General features: G+C 43.9%; 1 protein-coding gene across 3 annotated transcripts in view; it reads right to left on the reverse strand.

Annotated features, from left to right (window-relative positions):
- The window catches only part of Kcc (solute carrier family 12 member kcc), a 76134-nt gene that overhangs the window by 29395 nt on the left and 19908 nt on the right, over positions 1 to 26831 (reverse strand). Inside the window, exons 2-3 of one of the 3 annotated variants that reach the window (XR_013493871.1) lie at positions 22588 to 22650; positions 20504 to 20606 (exon numbers count right to left, since the gene is read on the reverse strand). Coding sequence is in view for 1 of the 3 variants with exons in the window: in XM_078178568.1 (XP_078034694.1) it covers positions 22588 to 22650 (63 nt within the window). In the remaining 2 variants the exon portion in view is untranslated. Of the gene's footprint in view, positions 1 to 20503; positions 20607 to 20987; positions 21107 to 22587; positions 22651 to 26831 lie in introns of those variants that run through there. The other 2 variants (XR_013493872.1, XM_078178568.1) reach the window with 2 other exon arrangements.

Here is a 26831-nt window from a genome sequence, read left to right on the forward strand (position 1 = left end):
CCGTGTCCCAAAATAATTTTCCTATAGAGGAAGCTTGCTTTTAGATGAATCGTTAATTAGCAAAACTGTTTCTATAGAGGTAACAAGAATCAATTTCGCGAAATGGCATTTGTTATAGAAAATGAAAATAAATCAGAAAAATTCGTTTAGATTACAGCAGTTCATAGTTGTACTTAAGTCGGTTTAAAATTAGACACTGTTATTATTAGACCTTAAGCTGTCAAAAGACATAGGTACACCATAGACATATTTTTAGATTCGGGAAGAGTTGGAGGATAATTAATTTAACAATTGTTGTACGAAAAAACCCAAAAATTAATTTTGGAGAAATGATTCAACCTAGAGAATAATTTTTTTAAGTTAAAATTTGAAAGGTGTCTTCTCTTGGTAGAAATAGGGTGAAAATGTCTTCGTGGGTTAAAGGGTTAAAGAACAGTGATCTCCATGTACTGGTCTCCGTCACAGGTGATACAAGCGGTGATTAACCCGTCGATGAAACCCGACTCGTCGGACGCATGTTTGGCCAATTAAGTCAACGTCGACTAAAAGATGGGACATTTATCAAACGCGTTCCGCGGTGTTTTGTTTTCAGCCCGCGTTTCCTTTCGGTAGAACGCGGGAATTATTTAAATTCGCGTCCTTCGCGGGGAATCAACGAGGCCGAGCTACGGATAATATTTTCCCTTTAATTGAACGTCAATTTTCAACGAGGTTCAATTCGCGCGATATCGATGGACGAATTAGAGTGGGCCGAACATTTTATATTTATTTCTTCCCCGGCGCGGCTGTGTTACGGTGCCGCGAATAAAATCGGGCGGCCATTAAATTTCGTCGAACGTTTCCGCCGGTGTTCTGGCGCCAATTACTTGTTGAGAGAGCGAAACAGAGATTCGGCAAAAATGGCACCTGTTTAACGATTCTCATGGGTTCAACCCTTTGCGCTCGAGTGCCACTAAAAGTTGCTATACTATTTCTTAAAATAATTGTAATAGTATCAGGATTCGTTTATATTTAGAGATTATTTAAATAACGAGTGTTTTACTTGCGTAAATAGCAACAAATCGTATAATTATAAATACATATAAATATAAAAATAAATGTATATAAATATAAATCTATATAATATATATAAATATAAATCTATATAATATATATAAATAAAAATACCAAAGAGAAAATATGTTTAAAATATAATAAAAATAGCTTGGAGTGAAAGGGTTAACAGTATTGGTCGATTCTTTCGAAATCATTGTTTCCGCCGGTTTCGTTTATAAACGCATCGAAAGCACGACGTTGCAAAATCTGCAGGTTGATTGGAAAGTTTGTTACGCGTTGTTCTGTTAATTTGTATGATTTGTAATTACTCCGCGGATTGTTGGTCGCGTTCGTTGCGATAGGATTGGTGCGCGTGACGCGCGCGTTCATTATTATCTTTTCTCCCGTTTCATGCGATTATGCAGAGCATAGTTTATGCGCGTTTAATTAAATAAAGTTCGGTTTATATATCCGTTTCGTTGAATACGGTTTAGTTTATATCTGTTTCATTAAGTAGAGTTTAGTTTATAACTGTTTCATTAAATGTCAGTTTAATTATATATCCGTTTCATTAAATACCAGCTTAGTTATATATCCGTTTCGTTAAAATAAAGTTTCCGTGTAATATCTGTTTCATTAAATAAAGTTCCCTGGAATATCTGTTTCGTTAAATAAAGTTCTCCGGAATATCTGTTTCGTTAAATGAAGTTTAGTTTATATCCGTTTTATCAAATAAAGTTTCGTGCGTTTCGTTAAATCGCGGATGGTATGTTTTATTAAATGGAGAGCAGTATGTTTAATTAAATGGAGGATAGTATTTTTAATAAAATTAAATATAGTATGCTTAATAAAATGAAGGATAGTACGTTTAATTGATTAAACTTTAGCACGTTTAATTAAATAAAATCTAGCACCGTCCATTAAATAAAACCTACTACATCCAATTAAATAAACTACCACACATATCGTGGAATAAAATTTCACGATCACCCTTCATCCTTTTCAACTGAAAATACAGATCTATGAAAAAGAAATGCTACAAATAAAGTAATGCAAAAAAGAAAACTATAATAAAGAAACGCAAGAAAATTCACGAGAAATTGCTATGTTAATAGCGTGTTTGAAAATCGGGAATTTCGATTAGAAAAATTCATGGGGCGTAGAGAGAAGGAATTTATATCGGAATAATTAAAAAGCTTCTCGATCCCGGAGACCTGTTAGGGGGTCGCGGAGAATTTCCAGCAGAGTCGTACAAAGGTTTCTCATTCCCCTGCTCGTGTCCCCTACTCCGTTCCGTTCCTCCCCGTTAGGCAGGTTCTCTCCTCGGGCAAGGACAGTTTTCTTTGCCGATTTTCCGGATCCGTTGTCACGCTCTCCGCTTGTTTCAAGTTTTCCACCTCCTCTCTTCGTCCGTTCATCCGTTTCTTCAATTTCCTCGCTTTCGTTCCACCACTTCGCTACGGGGTGCCGCCATTTTTCAACCCTTCCGACGAGCTTCTCCGTCCCTGCTTTTCCACCCCTTTCTTTTTCTTTTTTTCTCGTTCTTTCCCACTTTTTCTTCTTACCACACGCGTTACCCCTTGCACTATATTTTCCCGCTGAATTTCTCCATGTCACTTTACACGCGCTCACCCACAACTCACCGGAATAAATTCACCCCCTCTCCCTGTCCACGCTTCTTCGCGAGGGGCTGCCTTCGCAAATCTGACCGCGCGCCACCCGCGACATTTTTATTATTTAGTGGCCGCGTTGCGGTTTCCCACCTTTCTGACCGACGGAGACAGATCCGCGCGTTTGGCAGAACATGATCCGAATATTTAAAATGTTTACAACAATGCTCCTTAAAATTTGATAAAAATAGCTCTGCAATTGAAATCTTTTTCGAACTCTGATAAAACAAATTCTTAATTCTTAATTATTACAGTCTTTCATATAAATATTATTTTAGACATAAAATATTATTTTTTTATTAATATATTTTTTAGACATAAAATATTTATTATTAACATGATCCGAATATTTAAAATGTTTACAACAATGTTCCTTAAAATTTGATAAAAATAGCTCTGCAGTTGCAATCTTTTTCGAACTCTGATAAAACAAATTCTTAATTCTTAATTATTACAATCTTTCGTATAAATATTATTTTAGACATAAAATATTATTTTTATATTTATTATTTATTGACATTCTTGATATTCTTGAAAGTCTTGATACTCTTGATGCTCTTGCTATGCTTTGGACAATCCTAATTAAATCGTACTCGACGCATGCCCTTCTCTCCAGATTTATTGAAACAGATTTCGTCAACTTCATCGTCCAATTGAACGTGTCCCGTGGTTCAGAGTTCGCGGTGACAGGACGGAGCCGAGTACTTTGCAACTTCGCCACGGACATCCCGAAGGAACCGCGGGACGGAGCCGCGATTCCGAGCATCCGTAACGTCCGTGGGCCGCCGACATCCCGGATATCCCAGGGATGCGGCCGACCGGCTGCCTAGAATACTGTAGACACATTCGCGGCAGCCGGAACGTATCTATAGCGAATTCGTCGGGAACAATTATAATAAAATTCAATTGTCATTATAATTACTTAGAATTATTACTGTCGTACTAATTTTTGTCTTCCGAGTATCTCAAGTTCTCCGCCAGGCTTGGTATAGCCTAAGTGTTCTCCTTAACCCCTCGCAGTATAATAACGAATTAAATTTATAATAATTCAATAGCTAGGTTTAATAAATATGAATATTCTTCATTCCTTTTAAATCGAAATAAAATCGAATTTCTCTAGTTATCAAAGTCTAGAAACGGAAGCGAATAAGTACAATAAAATAAACAAAAAATGATCTGCTCCTATTATTAGAAATATTAAGGATAAATAAGCAACGCGAGAGGAGTCGCGTCGCAAAGGGTTGAAGCACGGCGAAGGGGTTCAGATCGCAGAGATTGCAATGGCGTTCATCGATCCCATCGAGTGGCCCATTTTTCGGCTGTCCTCTCTCCCGTTTGCATCGCGACCGTGTGTACACCTGATACAACCAACAACGAGCTCTGGATCGGGCCACGTGGCATTAAGTGCGTCTCCGGCTATTTGCACAGTTTAGAGGCGCGCTTTGTTCGCGGGCCGATGCATAATCTCCGGTGCCTCGGCGTTCGAGTGCCCGATGCACAACCCTCACCCCCTGCCCCCCTCTGCCCCCCTGCCAGCCCCTATCCGCCAGGGCTAATAACGTCACACGTTGACGTCACCGTTCACCCTGGAAATGGCCGGTTCCCCGGTAAACGACGTCGACCGTCATGGCGTGTGCCGACCATAAAATAAACCTCCCTTCAAACATGCTACGCGGCCGGCGAACGCGTCCGATAAATTCGACGATAATCGGATCTTTTGAAAGTGCATTTTTGAATCGTTTGAAGAAGTATAGTTAGAATTGTATTTGGGAATAATTATAGAATTTTTTGAAATATAGATCTGTAAATGTAGTCTATTTTGTATAGTAATTATAATACTATAGTAATTTATATAGTAATTATAATACAGTATTATATAATAATAGTCACGTAATAATAGTGCCATTATTATTAATGTCATTATTACGTGGTTATTACTATATAAGGCCCTATACTAGACTATAGATACAATAGACTATTAGATACAAAACTCTATCTTTATATTACATAAAATTAATTCCTATTTACTCCTAATCCTGTTTTCTTTGCCTGACCATCGAATTGCAATAAAATTCTCCGCCTACAGTATTATATCAACCCCTTTATCAATAACCTAAATAAATTGAAAATTCCAATAAAAATTACCGCGATCAACGTTCGATCGAAAAGCCTCGACGATTCGGCTCTAAACGCTCCGGCGCCCGAACTGCAGTTTCCATTTCTATGTTAATGAATATGTTAACGAAGCGGAGCTACGTCATGGCAACCGAATCAAGCCGGCTTTTCGGATGAATTCGTTGCCATAACACGAGATCGAATGAACAGTTCCATTTCGGAAATTCATCTGAAAAAATCGTGCTGGCCAAGGACAGCGATCCTAACCTCAACTCGAAAGGAGGCGGGGGAGAGAGAGAGAGAGAGAGAGAGAGAGGATGATCCACCGTATGGGTGTTCGTTTCCCCATATCGACGTCCGGTCGTGCCCGCGATCTACCCCTAAATCATAAAGTTTTCCAATCTCTTATCCGCGAAATTTAAAAAGCACTTTCGGTGCTGGTCCGCCGCCATTAATTATCCGGCAACGACTATACTTCCGAAGCCCACGGATAAAAACCGCGAGGAAGAATAGAAGTTTATTACGCCCACGGTCCTCGGATATCCCGTGGATCACGGAATATGGGTCAGGCGCTCCGCGCGGCGATCAAGCGGAACGGAACCGCGCCGACGAGCAAACATCGCCCCGCGCGAACGTGAACGCATGCGCGGGATTTCGTTTCGACTCGCGCGCAAATCGCTGCGACGAATTCAAAATGTCGCAGCAATCACGTCGCAAATGACGTCGATTTATTGGACGATTCGAGAATGTAAAAATTGTCCTGTTATTAAAAATATCAAGGCGAAATAATTGAGTAGTGCAAGGGGTTTATTGATATTTATAATACCGTGGGAAATTCACAGAATGAAAGGAGGATAGGACTGGGACGATCGCTTGGTAATATCGAAGTATTTATGGGAGTTTAAGCAGCGGTCGCGCACCTTGGTTGAGGGGAGGAATTTGCCGACGTATCGAGGCATTACGCTGTCGCAGGCCGTTCTGGATGTTTAGGGCCGTGTGCAAACGTTCCGAATGCTGTGTACAATGGGGGCTCGGTCAGGTCGGTTCTCTCCTCTCTATGGGGTTCGATCGCGTAATCGCGGACAGGGCTAGGTGGCAGCCGATCGATCGACGCGGTTGGCCAGGGTGCTGACTAACGAGTCGCGCCCTGCGAATTTCGTCCCTTTGGCTTCGACTCGACGACACCGATGACGGAAATTTGTACCGTTCGATTGGCTCCGGCTGGGTCTATTGTGACCCTGAGGTGGTAACTGGTATACAACACGGTATAGAGTATAATTATATTAAATCTGCCATTAAAATCGCCAAAGCTTAAATTTAAATAAATTATTCGAAGTATAATTTATTTAATATAATTATCTGCATAGAATAAACTTTGTTATAGAAAATAAAAATACCGAAAGCCAGAGAAATTATTTCAGAGTTCTATTTAAAATGGCTTCGAGTGCAAAGGGTTAATGTCAAGGTTTAGTAAAAGATATTTTCATTTGCCTTACGATTTTTTACGATTAATATCAACAATTTCTCTTTCGCGCACAGATTCGCCGATCAACTCGTCGTGGCCACGTGGAAGCATGTTTTCCCGCGGTCGTTAACGAAAGGGATGAAAATATATCGGGGACGCGCGCCGCGAAGAGGCAACTTCCGGTCGAAGAGGAGGCGCGGAGATCGGCAGGTAAAATCGACGGAGCCGACCGTACGGTCGTCGTCTCTGTTACACGGGCCGGCGTATTTATTTTTATTGGCGCGCGCCGCGCCGCGCCGGCCAGATGGCAAATCCCTTTATCGTCGAATCCTCTTACCAGCCCGATTCCGAAAATACAGTTTTAAACCCCGGACTATCGCTCTCGGTTCCGCCTTTTATTCGCGAGTCGTTCCTCCCGCTGTGCCGCCGCGACACGTGCTCTCCCTCGAACCGCTGTAGAACGAACTGTTCTGGACCGAAGCTTTCAGGAAGTCGAGTCTTGTTCTGCTGCTCCGCGGAGAACATAGTTCTGGCAAGGTACATAGCGAGTACTATGTCTTAATATGTTAGGAAGAACGTGGTAATGTACTAAGTATAATGTATGTGTGTGTGTGTAATAAGGGTGTATTAATGTAAATTATTGTAAAGGGCTTTCTTTACTTGTTTCTGTGCTATTTTCATTTATTTTTTGATATCGCTATTTTCATTTATTTTTTGATATCGCTATTTTCATTTATTTTTTGATATCGCCGCAATTGTATTGTACTTGTAATATATTGTAAATTTATTGTACACTTGTAATACATTAATATCGTATTGTGTAGGTATTTTTCTAATTATGCTGGCCATTTCCGTCACGACGAGTATATATATATCTGACCAATGAAAATGTTATTTTTCGAATATCGTCGATGAGAAATTAACGGGAAATATCGGAAATACCGAAACAATCGGCAGGAGGAGAACGGCTGTCGCGGACGGGAGAGAGTCGAGTTCGATGGAAAAATTCAAACATCGTTTGGCAGTGGTAATGCCGGCGACGAGCAGCGAATTTTCGTCTTTCAGCGGGGACAAAGTGGTTCGTAATCCGGGACCAACTTTCGATCCGAAGTTCGTCGCCTGTCCGAGCCCGGGCTGTGGAACTTTAAGAAGTTCTTGCGAAAGTTCGAGCCAGAAAGAGAGCGATCTCGAGAGAGAGAAAGAGAGAGAGAGAGGGGGGGAAGCGGACGGAGAAGTTCCCCGGAAGATGCGCCATTATTACCCCGGAATTCCCTTGACGGAAACCAAAGGCTCGGTCGAAAGGAGGTGCGTCGTCAACCGCCGTCGCTTAAACCGCCCCTCTTCACCCCCGCTGTATTATTTGCAATAAACTTTCGTATAAAACTGGTTTAACGGCGGCTCGGTTTACGTCCGCTCAAAACGGACATCCGAAAGCACTTCTCGGCTTTTATTTCGCCGATTCGGGGGACGGCTTCGGCACGATTCTCTCCGATCGGATCGCCTTTTTACCCGGCAAATTTATGATTCCGATGGATAATTTCCAGCGAACGTAACTCTGTCAGCAAAAGGCGAGTGCGTCTTTCAATTATCGCGCACGGCGCAGTTCTAAATTATTCAACGAACTAACCACCGGCTCGGCATTGTTCGAATCGTTCCGAGCGAGTATTTAACCGAGACAATTATGCGAACGGATTATTCTCCGGTGAATATTTTATTCGAATAATTGTTATTCACCGTTCGTGATTTTATTCTAATGCGTCGAGGTTGCATTATTCCGATCTGTAAATTAAAATTATTCTGTTCCGATGTGTTATATAGTAAAGTAATTATAGTGAAATTAATTAAATTAATTTTAAATAAATTGTAATATTTATAGTAAAATTCGATTAAAGTCTTATTGGAATAAAATCTTGCTCCAATGAATGCTTACTAAATTCGAATAATATTCGAATAAATTTCTACTCGATTTAATTAATTAATTTATATAATGTTATTATATAATAATTTATATAATAATTTAATTAATTTAACAAGGTACCCTGCTTTATTTTTCTATAAATCTTTGATCGAACGAGATCGAACCGTTCGACGCAGTAATTAAGCTTGTAACGACAGGAGAGAATGCTTCCATTGCCGGCGAAAGGCGAACGCGTTGTCAAAAGCCAGCTTTGCGTTAATGAAACATGAATATCAGTCGGAAATAGATTAGCTGCCTTGCACGAGGTAAGAAGATCGAGCACTGATTCGAGGAAGCGTTCAATCACGTTTGGGACGTTGAGAAAATTCCCCGGCAACTTTTATCGACATCCGCATCGTTCGCAGCATTAAAAACCGTTCCGATACACCTTGTCTGGCCGGCCAGCGATCGTCCACTCGCGACGCGTTTCCAGTCGGCGCCATTTTACCTCGAAATCCAACGTAGCTTCGCTGCGAGCTATACCGATGCCATTTGGCATAATCTAACGGATTTTATATGCGCTAAATTAAATTTTATGACTGGCGCAGCGGTTATATTTTTAACAATTTTTTTAGACTTTTGCAGTCGGCGAAATTTTAACTGTAAATCCAGAATAATTTTCCTGATTTATACTATTTTTATTTGATACAATCTAGCGCGGTTTAAACAATCTTTAAAGGAGTCTGACGGCGAAAAGGATAAATAACTGAAACACCCGCGTCTCCCAGCTCGCATTTACCGGAACCAAGTCGAATGTCGAACGGCAAAAATCATTTCGCAGCCGAGTGTCTATGTTTGCCATTTCTGCTCGACGCTCGCCGTAGTAGCAATTACAGGAAGCTGATTAATATCGCAATCTCCCGGCTGAATCTTATCAGGACCGTGATACATTTTCATTGGCCTCGGCGAATCACGGCTCTCTCCGTCGAACGACGGTGACGCGAGACCAAGGTTAGCTTCTACGACGGCGAAGGCTCTCTCGAGCCCTTGCGCTATGATAACTAGTCGGAGTTGTGATAAAGATCTCATGCGAGATCTATTACTAAATGAAGACGATATTAAGGAAAATATTAAGGTAAATATTAAGAAATGTATTAAGGAAAATATTAAAGAAAATATTAAGAAATATATTAAGGTAAATATTGAGAAATGTATTAAGGTAAATATTAAGAAATATATTAAGGAAAATATTAAAGAAAATATTAGTAAAAGATGAGTGCCAATCAAAGCACTGCGAAAGCAGTGTGGCAAGGGGTTAACGAGACTTCGTCCCCGGTTTCCCGCGTATCACGAGAAAAACTATGGTCGCTAGTTTCTGCTTCAGTCGCTAAAAATTATATCAAATTTCGACCAAAAAAAATCTGAATAAAAATAACAATAAAAATAATAGAAAAATTCTAAAAAAAATGCTCCGGACAAACCAGTGCACCCTACGCCATCCCTCGACTTCCCCAAAACGTCCACCCCGGTCGAAGCACACGATTCCCAGAAGAATTCTCTGAAAAATTGCTCGATCTCCGCAGCGCGTTCAGGGGGGTGGGAGTGGGGGGTGAGAATTTTGAAAAGTTCTTCTCCGCGGCGACTTCGCAGTATCGGCGGATATTGGTCGAGCGAGATCGAAGAGAATTTTCTCGCGGATACGAAGGAGAGGCGAGCAGACGAGACGAGTTTCTCTGAAAACGAGTGCACCCCCGCCGCGCGCGATCAATTCCAGACCCTCGGTATATTCCCGGCGAATTGATTGGCAGCGCGCGGGCGGCCCCGTGTAACCCGCGGAACAGGGTGTGGCGCAGAGAGAGAGAGAGAGAGAGAGAGAGAACACCACCCTGACCGACACACACACACACACCGTCGTCCTCTCTCTCTCTCTCTCTCGGTTCTCGACGGCGTCGTGTGTGCCCCGCACACCGGAGGAGGCCCTGAACTGGATCGAGGTTCATTGCCTGTGACCTTACTGCGACCGGCCGCCGAGCAGCCTTATTCATAAATGCAGCTCCCGGGGCTCGATTGTTAACTGGCGTCGAGCATGCGAGCCCGAGCGCGATACCTGTACGAAATTATTTTACTGTTTCAAGGTGTAAGGTTGTATAGATGATTATGTGGTGGGTCGTTGAATTTGTCGCGATATCGGCTAAGGTATAGATGTGTGTTCGCGATTTGAGAACCGAGATCATTTTTGTAACTATGACGTCCGGTGGCTCCACGTTGGTGCCACGCGAAAACAGTCGGGTAAGTGCCGATGGCTCCACGTTGGTGCCATGCAAAACCAGTTGGGTAAGTGCCGATGGCTTCGCGTTGGTGCCATGCGAAAACAGTCGGGTAAGTGCCGGTGGCTCCAGGTTGGTGCCATGCGAAAACTAAACAAAAGTTAATACCAAGTGTTCTGTTTAACAAACAGTTATGTGAAATTATGTGACACGAAAAAAATTTGGATTAGACGTGCGGACGGCATAGGGTTAAGATACCTTAATAATTATAAGATTAATATATAATTTATAATAATATAAGATATATTATTACATAATATAAGGTTCCTGTATAATCAACCCCTTCGCTGAGATCAGAAATATTTCGATCGCAATAATTTCTCAAAAAAGAGCAGAAAATCGGTATCAATAACGCTTGAAAATAATTATAATAGCAACGAATGAACAAAGTATACAAATTCTATAGAAACGAATAGTAACCACACTGTACCCAAATTTAAAAAGCGTAAAAAGCGCGGAGGGGGGGAACGGGGTCGGCCGATTCAGCCGGGAGAGGAATGAAATTCCGCGTAACGAAGTTTCGCCGATAGAAGCTTTTCGAGGCTGGCGTCGACAATGGCTCGACGAGCCGCACAAACTGTAAATACACCCCGGTTGCCGTTAGGGCAACGCGGGAACGCGCGAGCGGCTTCCCACGCGCCGCGATGTTTCAGCGAGGATGGAAGGGGGGTCGGCGGCGTTTCATTAAAGCGAGCCGTTCTCGTAAATTTAATTGGACCGAATTTAGTTCTTAAATTCCTTGGCGGCTCTCGCGCGCGCGCGCGCGCGTGCCGCGAAAAGGGCGCGGGCCGTCATTGTGCCGGGCCCGGCAGAGTCCCCGGGCTCCTCTCCGTAAACCGTAATAACGAGAATAATGGGCGTCCCCCCGGCGCACCTGGTGCTCTCGCGGAGAACAAGCTTCCGGTTTCATTAGAACCCGAGCGCGGAACCCTGTAGACTCGCATCGATCTTTTTTTCACTCCCTTTTTTTCCTCTTTGTTTTTCCCTTTTTTTTTTTTTTTGCTCCCGCCCCTCCCGGCCTCTCGCGAATTTAACGCGGCTTGCACACAGCGTCCCGGATTACGCTTCCGGCCGCGGCTCGACGCCCTCCGTGCCGATGACGCCGTCGGCCGTATCCTCGATTCGTCAACTTTTATCGCCGATTTTCGCTGCCCTTTTTCTTCGCATTTTTACACCGTCAATATTTAATTTGCGTAAAATGTGTCTATTGGTTGTATACAGTGACACTCCAATTTATGGGACACCTTAATAGAAATTCTAGAAAATTGTTCCCAAGATACCAAATGCACCGAATATACTAAAAATTAAATATTCGGGAAAGCAACGCGAATATCGTAGAACAAAATGAAGAAAATAGGAGTACAAAAATGACGGAGACTTCAACGTCGAGGAAACAACGCGTTTCCGCATTCCGGAGAAAGTGCCGCGCCGCGGATCGATGCTTCGATTATTTTTCAGCAGGGTGGCAGGAGCTTGACGGTATTGGGTGGTCGGAGGAGTTTAAAAAAGATATCCCGGGGGAATAAATTCTTCTTCCATTAGCGACCCTCCGGCTAATGGAAGTAAAAACTTTGTGTCCGACGATACACAAGAAGCTTTTCCTTGTTTCCTCTGTTACTACACAACGTCTGACAGCGAATCATAATGCAATTTTCATAATCAGCGATAATTTAGAAATACACGATGCATCACACAGCGTACGATTTTTATTTCTTTTTTCTCAATTTTTCCTCAACTTTTCCTCAATTTTTATTTATAAGATCATTCGATCGTCTTATTCGATTTTCTGTGATCTTTTGAACAAAGAATGTTGCGCGCTATATTGAATGCTATTCAATGCAGAAATCGAGCGGAACCGAGACTTATATAGAAACGCGGAGCAAGTCGTTCCGCGAATCGAAAACTGCGACTTTTCTCGCGACCGTAAAGTTCCGCCAACGTTTCATTAAAACTTCTCAGCGAGAACCGAGCCGTCGCCGTGAATTTAATTAGGACAATTGCACCCCCTCGCTGCTCGCCGCGGAACCGCTTCACTAATTTTTATGATGTCTTTAATCTACGAGCGTGATCGCCGACTCGCTTCCTTCGTCGTCCGAGCGCTATTTCTACTAATCGTTCGAGTCGAACGTCGAACGCTTCGAAATACAAGATTTCGACCCTTTGCGATCGGCCATGTCAAGAATTACAAGTTTTACTTTCAATAATCTTTTAAAAAAAAATTTTAGTATCATAAAAATTATTTTAGAACGTGGCATGATAATTTTTAGTTATGTTTTAGAGTCGCTATTTGACTGCAAAGGGTTAACTCTTTGCCATACTTTGTCGAGCCTTTTTGACACGTGACGAAGCTTTTTCGATTATAAATTGTTAAATATAATTGCTGTTCCATCGATGCATCCGCGAGCAGTCTGGTCGAAGGAATGGCCGATTCGTCGGACGTTTCCGGTGTGAACGATGTGTAACGAAGACGGTGGTGCCCGGGCCAAGAAAAGCCGACAGACGGAGGCGGCGTTTCGCGATCGCGTCGGTTTTCCCCGTCCAATTATCGGCGAGGATCGCTCGATAACGAAACGTCGGGCACGAAGGTCTAGGATAGAAATTGCGTGCCGCGCTCCAGTTAACAGCCCGAGGCCTGCATTAAGGAATATGAGCCGGAATAAGGTCGCAGACAATGAACTTCGCCCCGGTTAGGCTATTTCGAAGCGCGAATCGCGCGATCGAACTTCCCGGCGCGATCTGATAATTCGGCCGCGCTGAGCCTTGCCGCGCGATCAACTTCCCTATCCTACATCCTTCATCCCAACTATCAGGGTGTCCCGTAAGTTTTCTCAGCGCCGCGGTGAGTTAACCCTTAAATGCATAGAGTCCCAAAAATGAATCAATAATATTTTTCAATAAAAACCCTATAAGATATGACTTATAATTTTTTTTTAATATTTTTCCCGATTTCCACTCATTTGAAATATTATAACCCTAATTTTTAAATAAAATTCATTAATTCATGCATTTAAGGGTTAAAGAGCGAAGTCACCGAAGACGAGGCTTGGATTTTACGTGAAAACTATCCTTTGAATTTCGAACATACATTTCCTCTCGGAAACCAAACGAAGACGTTCGACAATGTCGCCACCCCCCGGACGCAATTAGTCCAGATCCAGGCACCCTCGCGAACCAATTTGAAAGTCCGGTAAGATCCGAAGTTTTTCTAATTACAGTTCTCCCCGCGCGCGCGCGCGCGGCTCTCGTCTAACAGCGGGCAGATCGACGGAGAATCGAAGAGCAATTCCCGGATACGGCGGATCGTAAGATTCATGATCGGAACGACGGAACTCGTTATACCCGGACACGGTTCCAAGGGACCGTTCCTATTAATCGTAGAACCCCCCCATTGGGGAACCCAAAGGAACAATCGCGACTTCCGGTGAGCGAATTATCTAGACTTCCAGATGCTTTGCAAGTTTGCTCGGCGAACTGTTCCGCAAGTTCGACGCTGCGAAAGTTCGAACGGCTCCGGGAACTGCGAGCGAGGAAGTGTAAGTAAGTAAGTGTGTGTGTGTGTGTCCAGCGCGTCGCCGACATGGAAATTGAACCGGTAATTGCCTCTTTGTTTAGCGGATTTTAATTGAGTTGCGCCAAAGTTCCCGGCTGCGAGAGGAAAATAAACGAGTGAATTTAGCAGCCACGGTGGCCGCCGTAAAGGACTGCTCGCCGGAGAGTTTGCAGCAACCGGCAGACCCCGCGTCACATTTTTGTTTCTTCGAATTTCTCGCGATTTTTGTAACAGCGCGTCCAATTTGACGATGCGATGTCCAATTTGACGATGCGATGTCCAATTTGTTCAATTTTAGGGCGTGGGACGTGCAGACTTAAACTGGACGTAAAATGGACCTCTTTAGGACGTCCACTGCTTGTTTAGAAAATAAAGAGAGAACTGAGAGAAGAGAAGAGAACAAGAATGAAATAGAAAGGTTCAGAAAGAGATGAAAAAACAGAAGAAAGAAGGGGAGGATATTAAATGTGCTGAAGTCGCCTATACGAACATAAGTAAGCACAGAAAGAGAGGGAGAGAGGGGAGAGAGGAGGCTATGTTCCGGCGCATTATCGGAGAACGTCGGCTGTAAGTATGAGGAGACGGGAAACTGGAAAATGCCTGGCGCACGTAACATTCTTATTTATTGCAGGCTGATACGTTCCCGGCTCAGCCCACCCTCGCAGGCGGTATGAACAGGAGCATGAAAACCCAGCGGCTCGCAAAAGATGCAATAACACTTTTCGAATCGCACCAAACGAATAGAGGGGCTCCGTCCGGGTTTCGCTACAAAGGGTTATTCAAAAACTCGGCTCCATCCTCGAGTAATATTCCAAATCATTATCTTGGTCTTATTTTATTTATTATCCTACAAGATTGCTGTCTGCAAATTTTTGGTACTTTTTCATTGCTTTCTCTTGATATTTTCTGTAATTTTTCTTTGATATTCTCTGTAATTTTTCCTTGATATTTTCTGTAATTTTTCTTTGATATTTTCTGTAATATTTCTTTGATATTTTCTGTAATTTTTCTTTGATATTTTCTGTAATTTTTCTTTGATACTTTCTGTAATTTTTCTTCGATATTTTCTGTAATTTTTCTTTGATTTTCCCTTGCTTTTTCTTGACATTTTCCGTGCATTTCCATTTCTTTTTCCTACTTTTCCATTACTTATTGCACCGACTGGTTCGAAAGATTAAAACACGTCTCCGTCGTCTCTAATCGTTTAATCATCCCCGTATCTCCAGCTTCATTTATATTCCGCACAAGGCGAGCGCCGCGCCGGAGATACAACGTCTTATCCAATTTTTATAAATATACGCGCGAGTCGGCGGAGAATATATTAAGAAAATTCCGGGCTATTTCGAGGAGCATCGATGTTTGCGCTTTCGATTAAAAATAGAGGGAAAATCCTGGGAAAAGCCGAGGATCTTTAAAAATAAGCGCGAACCCTTAACCCCGGCTCGACGATTTCTACCAATTACTATATCACAGCGCTACGATTACTATATTATAATTTTATTAACAAGTCAGACTCGTGACGAATATCTCGCACATAATTTGATATTTATCAAGTCATTAAATTATAATATTTATTAATTTATTTAATTTTATTAAATTATGTACGAGATATATTCATAACCTGTCTGTTATTTCGATTAAATTGAAACTAAAATTTGACATTTACACCGTCAAGATTTCAGAATGAAATGAAGGCAATTGGGAAACAAAAATCCTCTTCTCCATCAAGGAAATGATTGAAAACGAAAAAATATTGATCAACGCAGATTTGAAAGAGATCGTAGTGGAAGGGTTAAAATCTGACCGAATTAATTGACACGAGTCGATCCTATTGCAAATGGAAAGCCGTCTACGTTAAGTTTCGAGAGGAAATGTATATTCGAGATTCAAAGTATAGTAGGAGATGTCAAGGATGAATTTCGGCCGACGAGGAAATGACAGGTGTCTCGGCAAATCGCGAGCAGTGAGTATTTTCAGAAGGCCCTTTAAAGACCGTGTTTCGCAGGTAACCGGTCCCCCGTTTCACCGTTTCCCGTCGCCGTCCACGCTTGTAAACACGACCCGTGCATGCACTTTACAACGCGATTACACGGCCCCGACACCGCCGGCAGGTACACACCCACGCAGCCGTCCGCATAATGCTAAATGATTATCGAAAGCGGCCTTGACATCCGCCGGCCAGGCGATAAGGCGGCCAGATAAACCGGGGGCTGATTTACCGATCCCGTTTCTGCAATGGATCGCGAAACTATCCGTACGCGTCGACCATCAAAATCCATGGGTCCGTCGATCGATATCGCGCCGCGGAATTCTCTGCTCGTGGCACGCGAGCGCGCGCAGCCTATTCTTATCGCTCGGACAACTGATTACATTAATGTAATACAATGTTGACATTGTGTCAGCGAGGTGGGTATTCAATTTTTATGGGAATTGTCGATTAATTTAACACGTTCAGCGCCGCGTCTATGAGCATATATGAGCGACTTTTTGAACATGAAATGAAAATTCATTTTTATCGTGATATATTCGAAGAAATTGAATTTGACTGTCTCGGATCTCTCGAAAGATCTCTCGGAAGCTGCTCGCAAGGTGCTCGGAACCTGCTCGCGATCATTTAAATTCGTAGGCCATCCGCGACGCGGCGACGAGCGAACCAAAGCAATCGATAGGATTCCGCCGGTGTGCATTCCGCATTCCGCATTCCCTGTGAACTAAGTCGTTTATATCACATCTGCGAGCTGCAGATTCGTGTCTCGCCAGTGCCGTATACCGATACCGAGCCCCGGAGAGCCCGACCGCCAAGAGAGAGAGAGAGAGAGAGAGAGAGGGAGACCGAGCCGGCAGGGAGGGCTTCGGCCGCGAGAACCCAGCTACCCGAAATAAGCTCGTTATCGAATTAACCTAATCAAATTCCGAGCGGCGCACATTCGACTGTAATTGACTGACGCTGCCTGCCCTACCCTGCCCTGCCCTGCCCTGCCTCGGCCATTTAGGGATCGTCCTGGCATCGCGGATTAATCGACGATTTTAAAAACACCGCCCAATTACCGATCCGCGATGCTTTATTTATCGCGGTCGGATTCGGGAGACGCGATCTGCGGATCTCTCGATCGCTTGATTATTAACTATGCTCTTTTTCAAATTGAGAAATTAAGGAATTAAGGGCAGCGCTATTTTTTAAATTGAGAAATTAGGAAATTAAGGACAGCGCTCTTTTTAAATTGAGAAATTAGGAAATTAAGAAATTAAAGAATTAAGAAATCGTAACGAAATTAAGAAATTAAGGAAGCAAGTAATCGTAACGAAATTAAGAAATTAAGGAATTGAGAAATCATAACGAAATTTAAAAAATTCAGGAATTGAGAAATCGTAACGAAATTTAAAAAATTCAGGAATCAAGCAATCATAGAGAAATTAAAAAATTAAGTAATCGTAAGGAAATTAAAAAATTCAGGAATTCATATAGCGAAATTAAGAAATTAAAAAATTAAGAAATCATAGAAAGCTCAAAGTATTAAAAAATCCAAATCAAATTTTAAAAAATCGAAAATTTTCTAGTTATTCTATTTAAGAAAAAACAATTTCGCGAAGCAAGGGGTTGAAAGATAACGAAACAGCTGACACGAAAATCCAGTAAAAGACACCAAAGAGAAATGGAGTGCATAGCCTAGAAAAACAGTAATAAATTCAAGGAATTTTAACGAAAAGGAAGGATCATAATTTATATAATATTTATATAATTTTATGCGCGGTTAATCTCCGTATGCGCTTCGTTAACGAACTTCTCGCGGGTTGACCTTTACGTAACATTTCTTCTCCTTCTCTTCCCCCGCGTAGAACGTCGGCCGTCGCGCTGTTGCATAATGGAAAGAAGTCTGCGCGTAGAATAAACAATATTGCGAGACCTGGTAAACGCGGGAAGACCGCCGCACCACCTCCACCCACCGCTATTATAAAATATGAACTATACTTCGGGAAGCTGCGGGACAGAGTATCGCATTCCAGAAATTATAATAAACAGGGAACAGAAAATATTAACATCCAGCATTGGACAAAACCGACTCGCGAGGATAATTGATATGATAAATATAAATTAAAAAATATAAGAAATATATATTTAATACAGTGAATATAAAAGTATAAATTCCAAGTAATAAAATTATTGTCACGGTAATAATTTATTTTAATAAATTTTTTAAATAAAATTCTATCCTATCCCCGTTAACATTTGAACATTTGAAAGTAAATGTAGCATCGACCGTCTTTGGATTTCGAGTTGAAACGGTCCCGATTGTAAAGGACCAACCAAAGCTCCTGAAACAGGAAAAATGTCCGATCGTCGTGGAAAACAGAGAGCTAGGCGTCGAATTATCGCACGGCGAATCGGGGTCGGGGGCGGAGGTGTCGAGATCGGTTTCCCGTATATCGGCGTTAATCGCGCAGTTTCGCTCGTCATAATCGTCAAATAACATCGGCTCCCCGAATTCCTTTGTTCGCGACCGCATTATTAATTTCGTGCGTCGGGTGGGGTTCTCGATCGAAGCGACGGTCAGCTCGATTAACGGCTCGAAGGGGGACACACCTGACAGAGGATGGAGCGAGCCACGCGCCCTCTGAAGGCCTTTGGCGACTGTCGCGAAAATAAGGGTGGATTACGGTGGTTCGATCACATTTTTCTGCACGGCAATTTCGATCGAAAAACGACGGAGTTCTACGTTAAAATTCTATTTTATAAAAATTGTATTTATTGATAATAATAATTATTATTATTACGCTAAAAATACGCTAAAAATTAAATAATTTAAATTATTATAAATTATAATTATAATTCTCTAATTCGCTGCAAGAATGTGTATATTTTGGACCAATGAATGCTATTATAATTTCTGAACGACTAAATTATAATATTCGTCCGGAAGAAACTGTCCACTCCATTATCCAAAAATCCTCATAATCCTCTGCCTATTATTTCGGCTGAGAAATCTTCCACCGTACATCAATTAGCGCGACACCGCGCAGAAAGAAGCCGGCGAATCGAAGACGGTATATCCGAGACATCTCGTCGCCTCGGACCCGGTATAAATCAAGGGGTAGGAGGACCACCCCCGGCCGCAGGATTTCCCGCCGGCCGTTTCAGACAATAGAAACGTAATTCATATTAATGCCGGCGACTCTTCCCCGTGAATCATCGCCGTTCAAAAATACCAGACCATCCGCGGCTGGTACCGGGGAGCAACTTCTCGGTTTCTTTCTGCGCGGTAGAGAGCGATTCTCGTGAACCCCCGGCTGAAATCGACTGAAAGCAGCCGGATAAAAAGATTAGGGCGATAGAATGTTACGCGCGGCGGCGACCATTAACCGTGTATGTACCTTTTCCGGCTGACGGCAACAAAGGATTTCGACCGCTTTAGTAGCAGGAGGGTGGAAGGGGATGAAAGGTTTGATAAAGAGTCTCGGGAAATTACCGAATTAATGGGCTGGACGTATATAGACTGTTTCGAACCTCGTGGATCTTAGATTGTGTGTATAGAGGGTGTGTCGAGAGAGCCCGATGGTTTCTTGATAAAATTACGAAGATGTTTCTGAGACGTCTCGAACGTCTTGCAAATGGCTTAGGAACGTCCTGTGTTTCTGGTTCTATTACTGCAAATTTATTTCTTATTTTATCTCAAAGGCGAAAATCGTAAACCAGACGTCTTCACGGCGTCTTAAAGACGTCCTGGTGCTAGAGGGTAGAGGGTGGAAATGATCCGGTAGAGGAAAGGATTCGCAACGGGGTCCAAGTTCCGGCTGGCACGGGGGTCTCCTCTGACCCGAATCGGCGATTGTTGCTCGGCCGCGAGCGATAAATTCACGGGTGTATATGGGGCGCCGCGCGCCGCGTCGCGCCGCGTCCGACCGGGAGTTCACCGGCGAGGGTGGGAACGCGCGGGTATGTCTCCTCGACCCAGTTCCCGGCGCTGCGCTGCGCGTCGCGGCGCGGCCGCAGATCCTACGCACCCGATACGAGCATTTCGCATCCGGGGTGGCGTGTCGAGTGCCTAAATCGCGGCTCCGGTTCCGCCACCCTCGCGCCGCCTCTCCACCCTCCACCCTCCACCCTCTATCCTCTATCCTCTACCCTCTATCCTCTACTCTCTTCCCTCTGCTCTCTACTCTCGGCCTCATCCTCGTGCCAACCCCGCGGTAACGAGTTACACCCCCTATCTGAATCGGAAATGCGGTTCTTTCGTAACGATCCGCGCCGCTCGATCCCCGGTGACGTCTTTAACGATCTCTCTCTCTCCTGGCAAACACCGGAACGCTTCATCGCGTTATCCTCTCGCAGTCGTTCTTCCCTCTTTTACCTTCTCCAGGGCTGATTATACGCGATCGCTAGGGCGCGCCTTTTCTTAAGAGTAGAAGGTGTGCAGAGATTACAAAAATGTCTATTTTTATCATTGTTGTGTATTTTTTTTCTTCAATTTCTATTCCTTCGTTACAAAAATGATGATAATGATTTCTCTTCATTCTTTGTCGAGGCTGTGTCACGATCAGGTCTTGGTGGCTGAAAATACGAGAACATAATTCCCACAGTGGATCCTTTAACGAACAACGATCCTGGATGAAATTATAATAATAATTAATAAACCTCTAGAAAATCATAAAATGAACAAGCTATAAAATATACCTAAAACTCTAAACTTTAATACCCCAGAGAAAAATACCAAATACATATCACATTAATAAACCTTATAACAAAATAAAAGAAATACAGTAGCCATACCTCCTTATAAAATCCTTATAAAATCGAAGAAATATCGAAACCCAACATAATGCTGAAACATCGTCGGAAAGCGTTGTCTAGATGCGGAAGAGCGCCAATTAAGAATTTAAGATGGCCATGAAACGTTAAAGATCAGACCCCCCCCCCCCCCCCCCCCTCCCCTCTTTGACGGCCGCGAGCACGGAGATGGATGGAACGATAACGAATCCCACTGTTCCCTCATCGATCGGCCTCTCTCGTTGCTCTTCGTGCAGCCGAAGGAGTTCCTTTTTAACTCGTCTCTACAATGAGGCGTGAAGAAAAGAGAGGAGTGAGGGCGGCAGCGAAATAGAGAGAGAGAGAGAAAAGAGGGAAATAGAGAGAGAGAGGGAGACAGAGGGTGGCGAAAAAGTTTCGCGAGGGCTCGTCGACGGAGCCAGAGATTCTGTCTCGGGGCCGGAATGGAAAAGTCGCGGTGCGAGAAAGGATCCACCGGTGCCGGGTGTATATAGATCGGACGTCGACTACGTATATTTTTCTTGCCGGCTCCTTTTGTCGACAAAATAGAGACGGGTGGAGAGGGGGAGGGACGGCGACGCTTGAATGGAATAAAGAGCAGAATAACGGGCCGACACCTTTTTCAATAAGCCGGACGAGACGTGTTTCTGCTCCGTGGTCAATTACTGATTAACTTTGCGTCAGGTTATTTAAATTGAAAATTTCACTTGTGTATTGACGGTAGATTGTGGATTTTTATGCAAAATAAAAATTGTCTACGCCAATTGAGAGAAATGCTAGGTTGGTGCATGTATGAAATATAGGATATCATTTGTCTCCCTATTTTCTTTATGTTTCTGTTTTTGGCATAACTTCGTTTATAGTCCTATTGTCTATTGTCAGAGTCTCATTTCAACGAAGAAAACTTTGTCAAAAATATCCCATTTTATTATTTATTTTTAACTTCGTATAGATACAAATTCGACCAATATTCGTATAATTCTTTCACACGAGTATGAACTCGGTAATAGCGCTGCAAAAGCTGCGAGCAACGTAAACCAGGCATTTGGGCAAAGCACTGTGAACCGTAAACGATCGAAAAGTGCAGCGTTAAGTGGCATTCCCCCGGAAAATGTTACACAATTCCAACGGGCCGCTGTGTAACAATGCGCCACTTTAAACATCGCGAGTCCGCGTGATCGATGCAATCGGCATCGGCTCCGCGAATCGTATTTTCCGGGGAATATGAAATATTAGCACGCCGAACACGGGTATACTTAACGCTTGAAGAGCGCCCGCGTCACTCGTATCTGGGTGACACGAATTCCGACGCAGAAAATCCCCGTTGACAGTAAACTACGATATTAAAAGGATATATAAATTCGTAACTTGCCGGCGGGGTCCGCGAGATGGACGAAAAAGTGGAACGGCGACGAGTCCGGCAAAAATCCCGCGAGCACTGGACGTGTTTATTATTATTTTATTATTTAGTATTCTATCGTTTTATATATTTATGTGGTAAATATATAAGGAGATTTTTATGAGAATATAAAAATATAGAAATATATAAATATTTGCATATATCTACAGATCTACAAATTTACTTAAATATCTAAATATTTAATTATCTAAATATCTAAATATCTAAATATCTAAATACCTAAATATCTAATTATCTAAATATCTAAATACCTAAATATCTAAATCCACACAATAACACATCATACACAGACCAATTTTTTTTACCATACTCAATTTAATAATTTATAATATCAAAGTGACTCACGTTCGCTCAAGGACCGAGGCACGAGATGCTGGTGTTCCAATTGCGTCCCGTTCACCGGCGGATCTGCAACCAAAAGATAACACCAATTAATACACCATGGACCCTCGTTATAACATAGATTTTTGCAGCCCCTTTATGCAGCATAAAATTAATTACAATTCATCTGCGCGGCAAAGAGTGTTCCATCTTGCAGCACTTTTCGCTCGGAACTTTTTAAACGCGCCAGCTGATCGATTACATCTCTCGACCTCGTAATAATAAATTTGATAACGATGAGGATCGAATAATTTCTCCTCCGCGAGGCAAATTTTCGCGGGTCATTTTTAATCGGGAATTTTCTTCGACACTTTTCAATGTATGCACCCTCCTTTGGAGAGAGATTGATGGTGCGAGGGGGTGAGTGTAATAAATTATAGTATAAATATATATATTATGTAGTATATATATATATATACAGCTATATATAAAATATATATATCAGATATAAAGCAAAGATCTTTCACCTGAAAAATATCGCAAACAATCAGCAGCCCAAGAAAAAAAACCACCCCCTGCGAATATTTAAAATCTATCTATGAAAATTGAAGAAAAAGACATAGATTTTCCTCGGATGAAAAGGATCGTAAAGAATCGATGGCTCGGCGGATACAGCGATCTCGCGAGGAGTCCTCGATCGCAGCGAACTCGAGAATCGAGTCGCCGAAAGCCCGAGGAATCTCCGAGCCGGTACGTGCCGGTCGGGGTATCAGTGCTCGCACACGTTACACGTTGCATAATATATTTTCAGGAGAGTCGTTTAAGGCGGGGTGCACGTCCCCCGTTGTCGACAGGGTTTCATCGACCAATCGGTGCCGGGGTGGAGCTTAAGCTGGCCGACGCGTCGGTGTCAGCACCTCTTCTATTTCGCGAAGGCCTTCCTCTGTCTCACCTACATTCGCGCCTCTCATCTCCCCTGTCCTTCTCTCTCGCAGCTTCTCCACCGACCACCCCCACCCCTCTCGCACACGCTTCGCGTACTTGCACAAGGCTCGCAGGCATTTCCAACGCCCTCGTCGACGACGATGCCACTGCCGCTGCCGATCAAAATCACCGATATACGCGCGCGCGCGAGACTCTTCCTCGCAACAGATTCTCTCGAAGCGAGGAGATCTCTCTCGCTGCTCGAGAGCGGTGACAGGACGCGTTGGTATGGGTCGCTTCCAAGTAGCAAATACACTCTAACGCGAGCCGCGGTATCGTCATTTTTCTGCTACAAAGTAGAGGAGAGATCAGAAACGTTGAGTCATCGAAAGCCGCTAAGCAATAAACTCGAAGCTACGCTCTCCAAACATCCGTCCGATTCGCGTTCCCTATTTCCCAGCGCTCGCTCTTGACCATTTAATCTCCCGTGCTCGGAAAAAAAACCCTAAAATAGTTTCGCAGATAATCGACGAATCGCGTTACCCTTCGGCCGTTCTGTGTAAAGGGTAATGGAGTTACGCGGCGGGTAACCGGTCGGAAAAATCGAATTGCGGACAGAGTCGCAGCCGATGCGCGGGTGGCGCAGCATCGGCCGCGCGCGGTCCACTCTCTCTCTCTCTCTCTCTCTCTCTCGGTTAGCAAATATCGAGTGGGAAAATATTATCCCGGACGAGGGAGCACTCCGCGATATTAGAAAGTTATTTCGCCGAGGCGACCGTAAATATAATATAATGGGAGGCCGCGTCGCCGATCGCGATAACAGCAATAACGATAATGGTCGCGCGGATCGATCGCCGCGCAAAACTCTATTTACAATTTCGCCGGGCCTAAAAGAAGCGGCCCGGGGCGATAAACGCTGCGGAAATCCGAGACAATGGCGACGCCGTGGAGAAGAGACGGCGACGACGAGTCGTCGAAAGCTGCTTATACGCCGTGCACCCAATGATTGCTTCGTGGACCTCGCCTTCGCTTTTCAAATGTCCAGTTCTTATCTGTTGGAGTGTCCCATGAGTTCCTTACTTATTTTACGATGCGAAATTAGTAGACGGTGTTTGTTAGTTAAGGTTGATTTATTGTATTATATAAATGTGTATTTAGATACAACTCAGCTTCTATTTAAAATTAACCCTTTTCAGTGTTTCTACCATGCTTTGGACGCCTCGGCAACGACGTTCCCGTGCCGAAGGCACCGTAGAGGTCACCGAAGTCGAGTCTCGTTCGAGTGACGCGAGGGAGCAAGAAGAACTCGGAGACAGGTCGAACGGTGTCAGCTGCTCTGGTTTTATCACAAGTGTCGGCCCCGATGTCCAAGATTAGAAGGCGAGCATCGGAGAAGGACAGAGAGAGAGAACGAGAGAGAAAGAGAGAGAGAGGAGAGGGATGATGTTCGAACACGACAGGGGACGGACGGCCGATCCGTCAGCGGTAGCAAGCGCGCGAAAGCAATCAGGAGAGGACGCGCGCGACGAAGATGCCAGCCTGTCCCTTTGATTTTCGGGATTAGAGGATTTGTTTACCGATGGCCGACTGACGACGCGCGGCTTCTCGCCAATTTCCGGCAATTTGCGGCACTCGAATCTGCTCCACGTGCTCCTCCGTCAATCAGCCCTCCTGGACTCTCGCTTCTGTGCCTGTCTCTTTGCGCTTTGCCGCCTCGCCACGTTGCCACGTTGTCGCCTACACGGCCGTTAATGACGTCATCGGCGACAAGTTCGACAGAGTCGAGACAGAGGGCATCGCGTTCGACCAATCGCGGACGAGAGAATGTCTCCGCGAACCCGGTGCCATCTACCTGTGCCACGCTCAACTGCTCCTTAGTGACGTCATTGATGAACGTCACGTGATACTTGGGAGAACGAACGGCTATCGTTGTGCATAATTGTGTACGATTCTATACAATTGTATATAACTGTATATAATTGCATGTAATTGTACATAACTACAAATTTTTGTATTACATACAAATGAAAATAATTTCTATAGAATAGACTCGACGCAACGCGGTCCGCAAAGGGTTAAAGCCGGCCAGATAAGGCAATCGCCATTTCCTGGCTTCGATGCTCGTAAAACCAGCCGCGAAAATTGCGGGAAGATTCTGGCCGACTTCGAAGGATCCCAGAATCGTCGGCAGCGGGACGGTGCAGTTTGTACATAGTCGCTCAGCCGTCATCCCCCAGGGGGATGATCCCCGTTTACCCGTGACACCTGAAACGCGCGGGCATCTGTCTGGCCCAATTTGATTGCTTCCCAGCAGTTGCTTCCTTCTCCCGATTCCGATTGTTATGAACCGGAGGCTCTGCCGTAGCCAAGACCGGTTTCAAATCGATTATCGGGGCTTTCGGGGCGGACCTCTCTCTCCCTCTCTCTCTCTCTCTCCGTCGAATCGTTTCCATGAAAAGATTATGAGCACGCTGGAGGACCTGATAAATTGCTCCCCATTTAGCGGTCCATTATACGGACCCCGCCTCTCCCCCTTCCCGTAACCTGATTGCGCGATCGAGATGTCGTTACTAATTCAGAGGGGGCAAGACGCGCGGCCGACTTCCGAAGCGGAGTTTCGGAAACAGATTTATTCCGCGGCGGAAAATATTGTTTCCGAAACCGCAATCTTCGGGGAGGGGGCAGCCTTCGTGTAGCGTGCAGAAGCTTTCAACGGAGAGCGGCGGAGGCTCGGCCCCGGGCATTAGGCACTTTAGCAGCACGGTGTTCGCCGATATTCAACGAAATTCTAAAGCCTACGCGGGTTCCTCGGTTTTCGAAGACCGATGAAATATAACCTGGCAATTTTACACCTTGTAATAAATATACTTTTACGATATCTATAAAATTGCTTCCGGTGATACAGTCATAAATTTCGCGCTGTTTAAAGTAATTCTGGAACTGTCGACAAAAATATACTTACTGTGATCGATAAAGGACATAAAATTTATCTGCAAAATAAAATGCAGCAGCTAACTGGTTAAAGCATCTCTTTGTTCGAGAAATACAGGAAGAAAAGGAGCAGCGAGTCGCGAGAACTGAAACGGCCTGTACAGACGGTCTCGGTCGGGCAGCGAGGAGCCTTTGGAGGTGCACGAAAACTTGGGGCGGGTTCTGATGAATATTGAAACCGCAGTGCGAAACGGCGTAGCTCGGCCCTGTGACTGCGCGCGGATATTTAAAACACGGGGAAATGGGTCGCGTCGCGGCGCCGCCGCCTCTTTTTTTTTCTCCGCCCCCTCTTGTATCTTGAACGCTGCACTCACGAAGATGAATTTCCGTGACTTCTTCGCCCGGTTCGAAGG

Source organism: Augochlora pura, chromosome 4 (genome assembly GCF_028453695.1).
Source record: "Augochlora pura isolate Apur16 chromosome 4, APUR_v2.2.1, whole genome shotgun sequence".
In the NCBI taxonomy this organism is placed as follows: Eukaryota; Metazoa; Arthropoda; class Insecta; order Hymenoptera; family Halictidae; genus Augochlora; species Augochlora pura.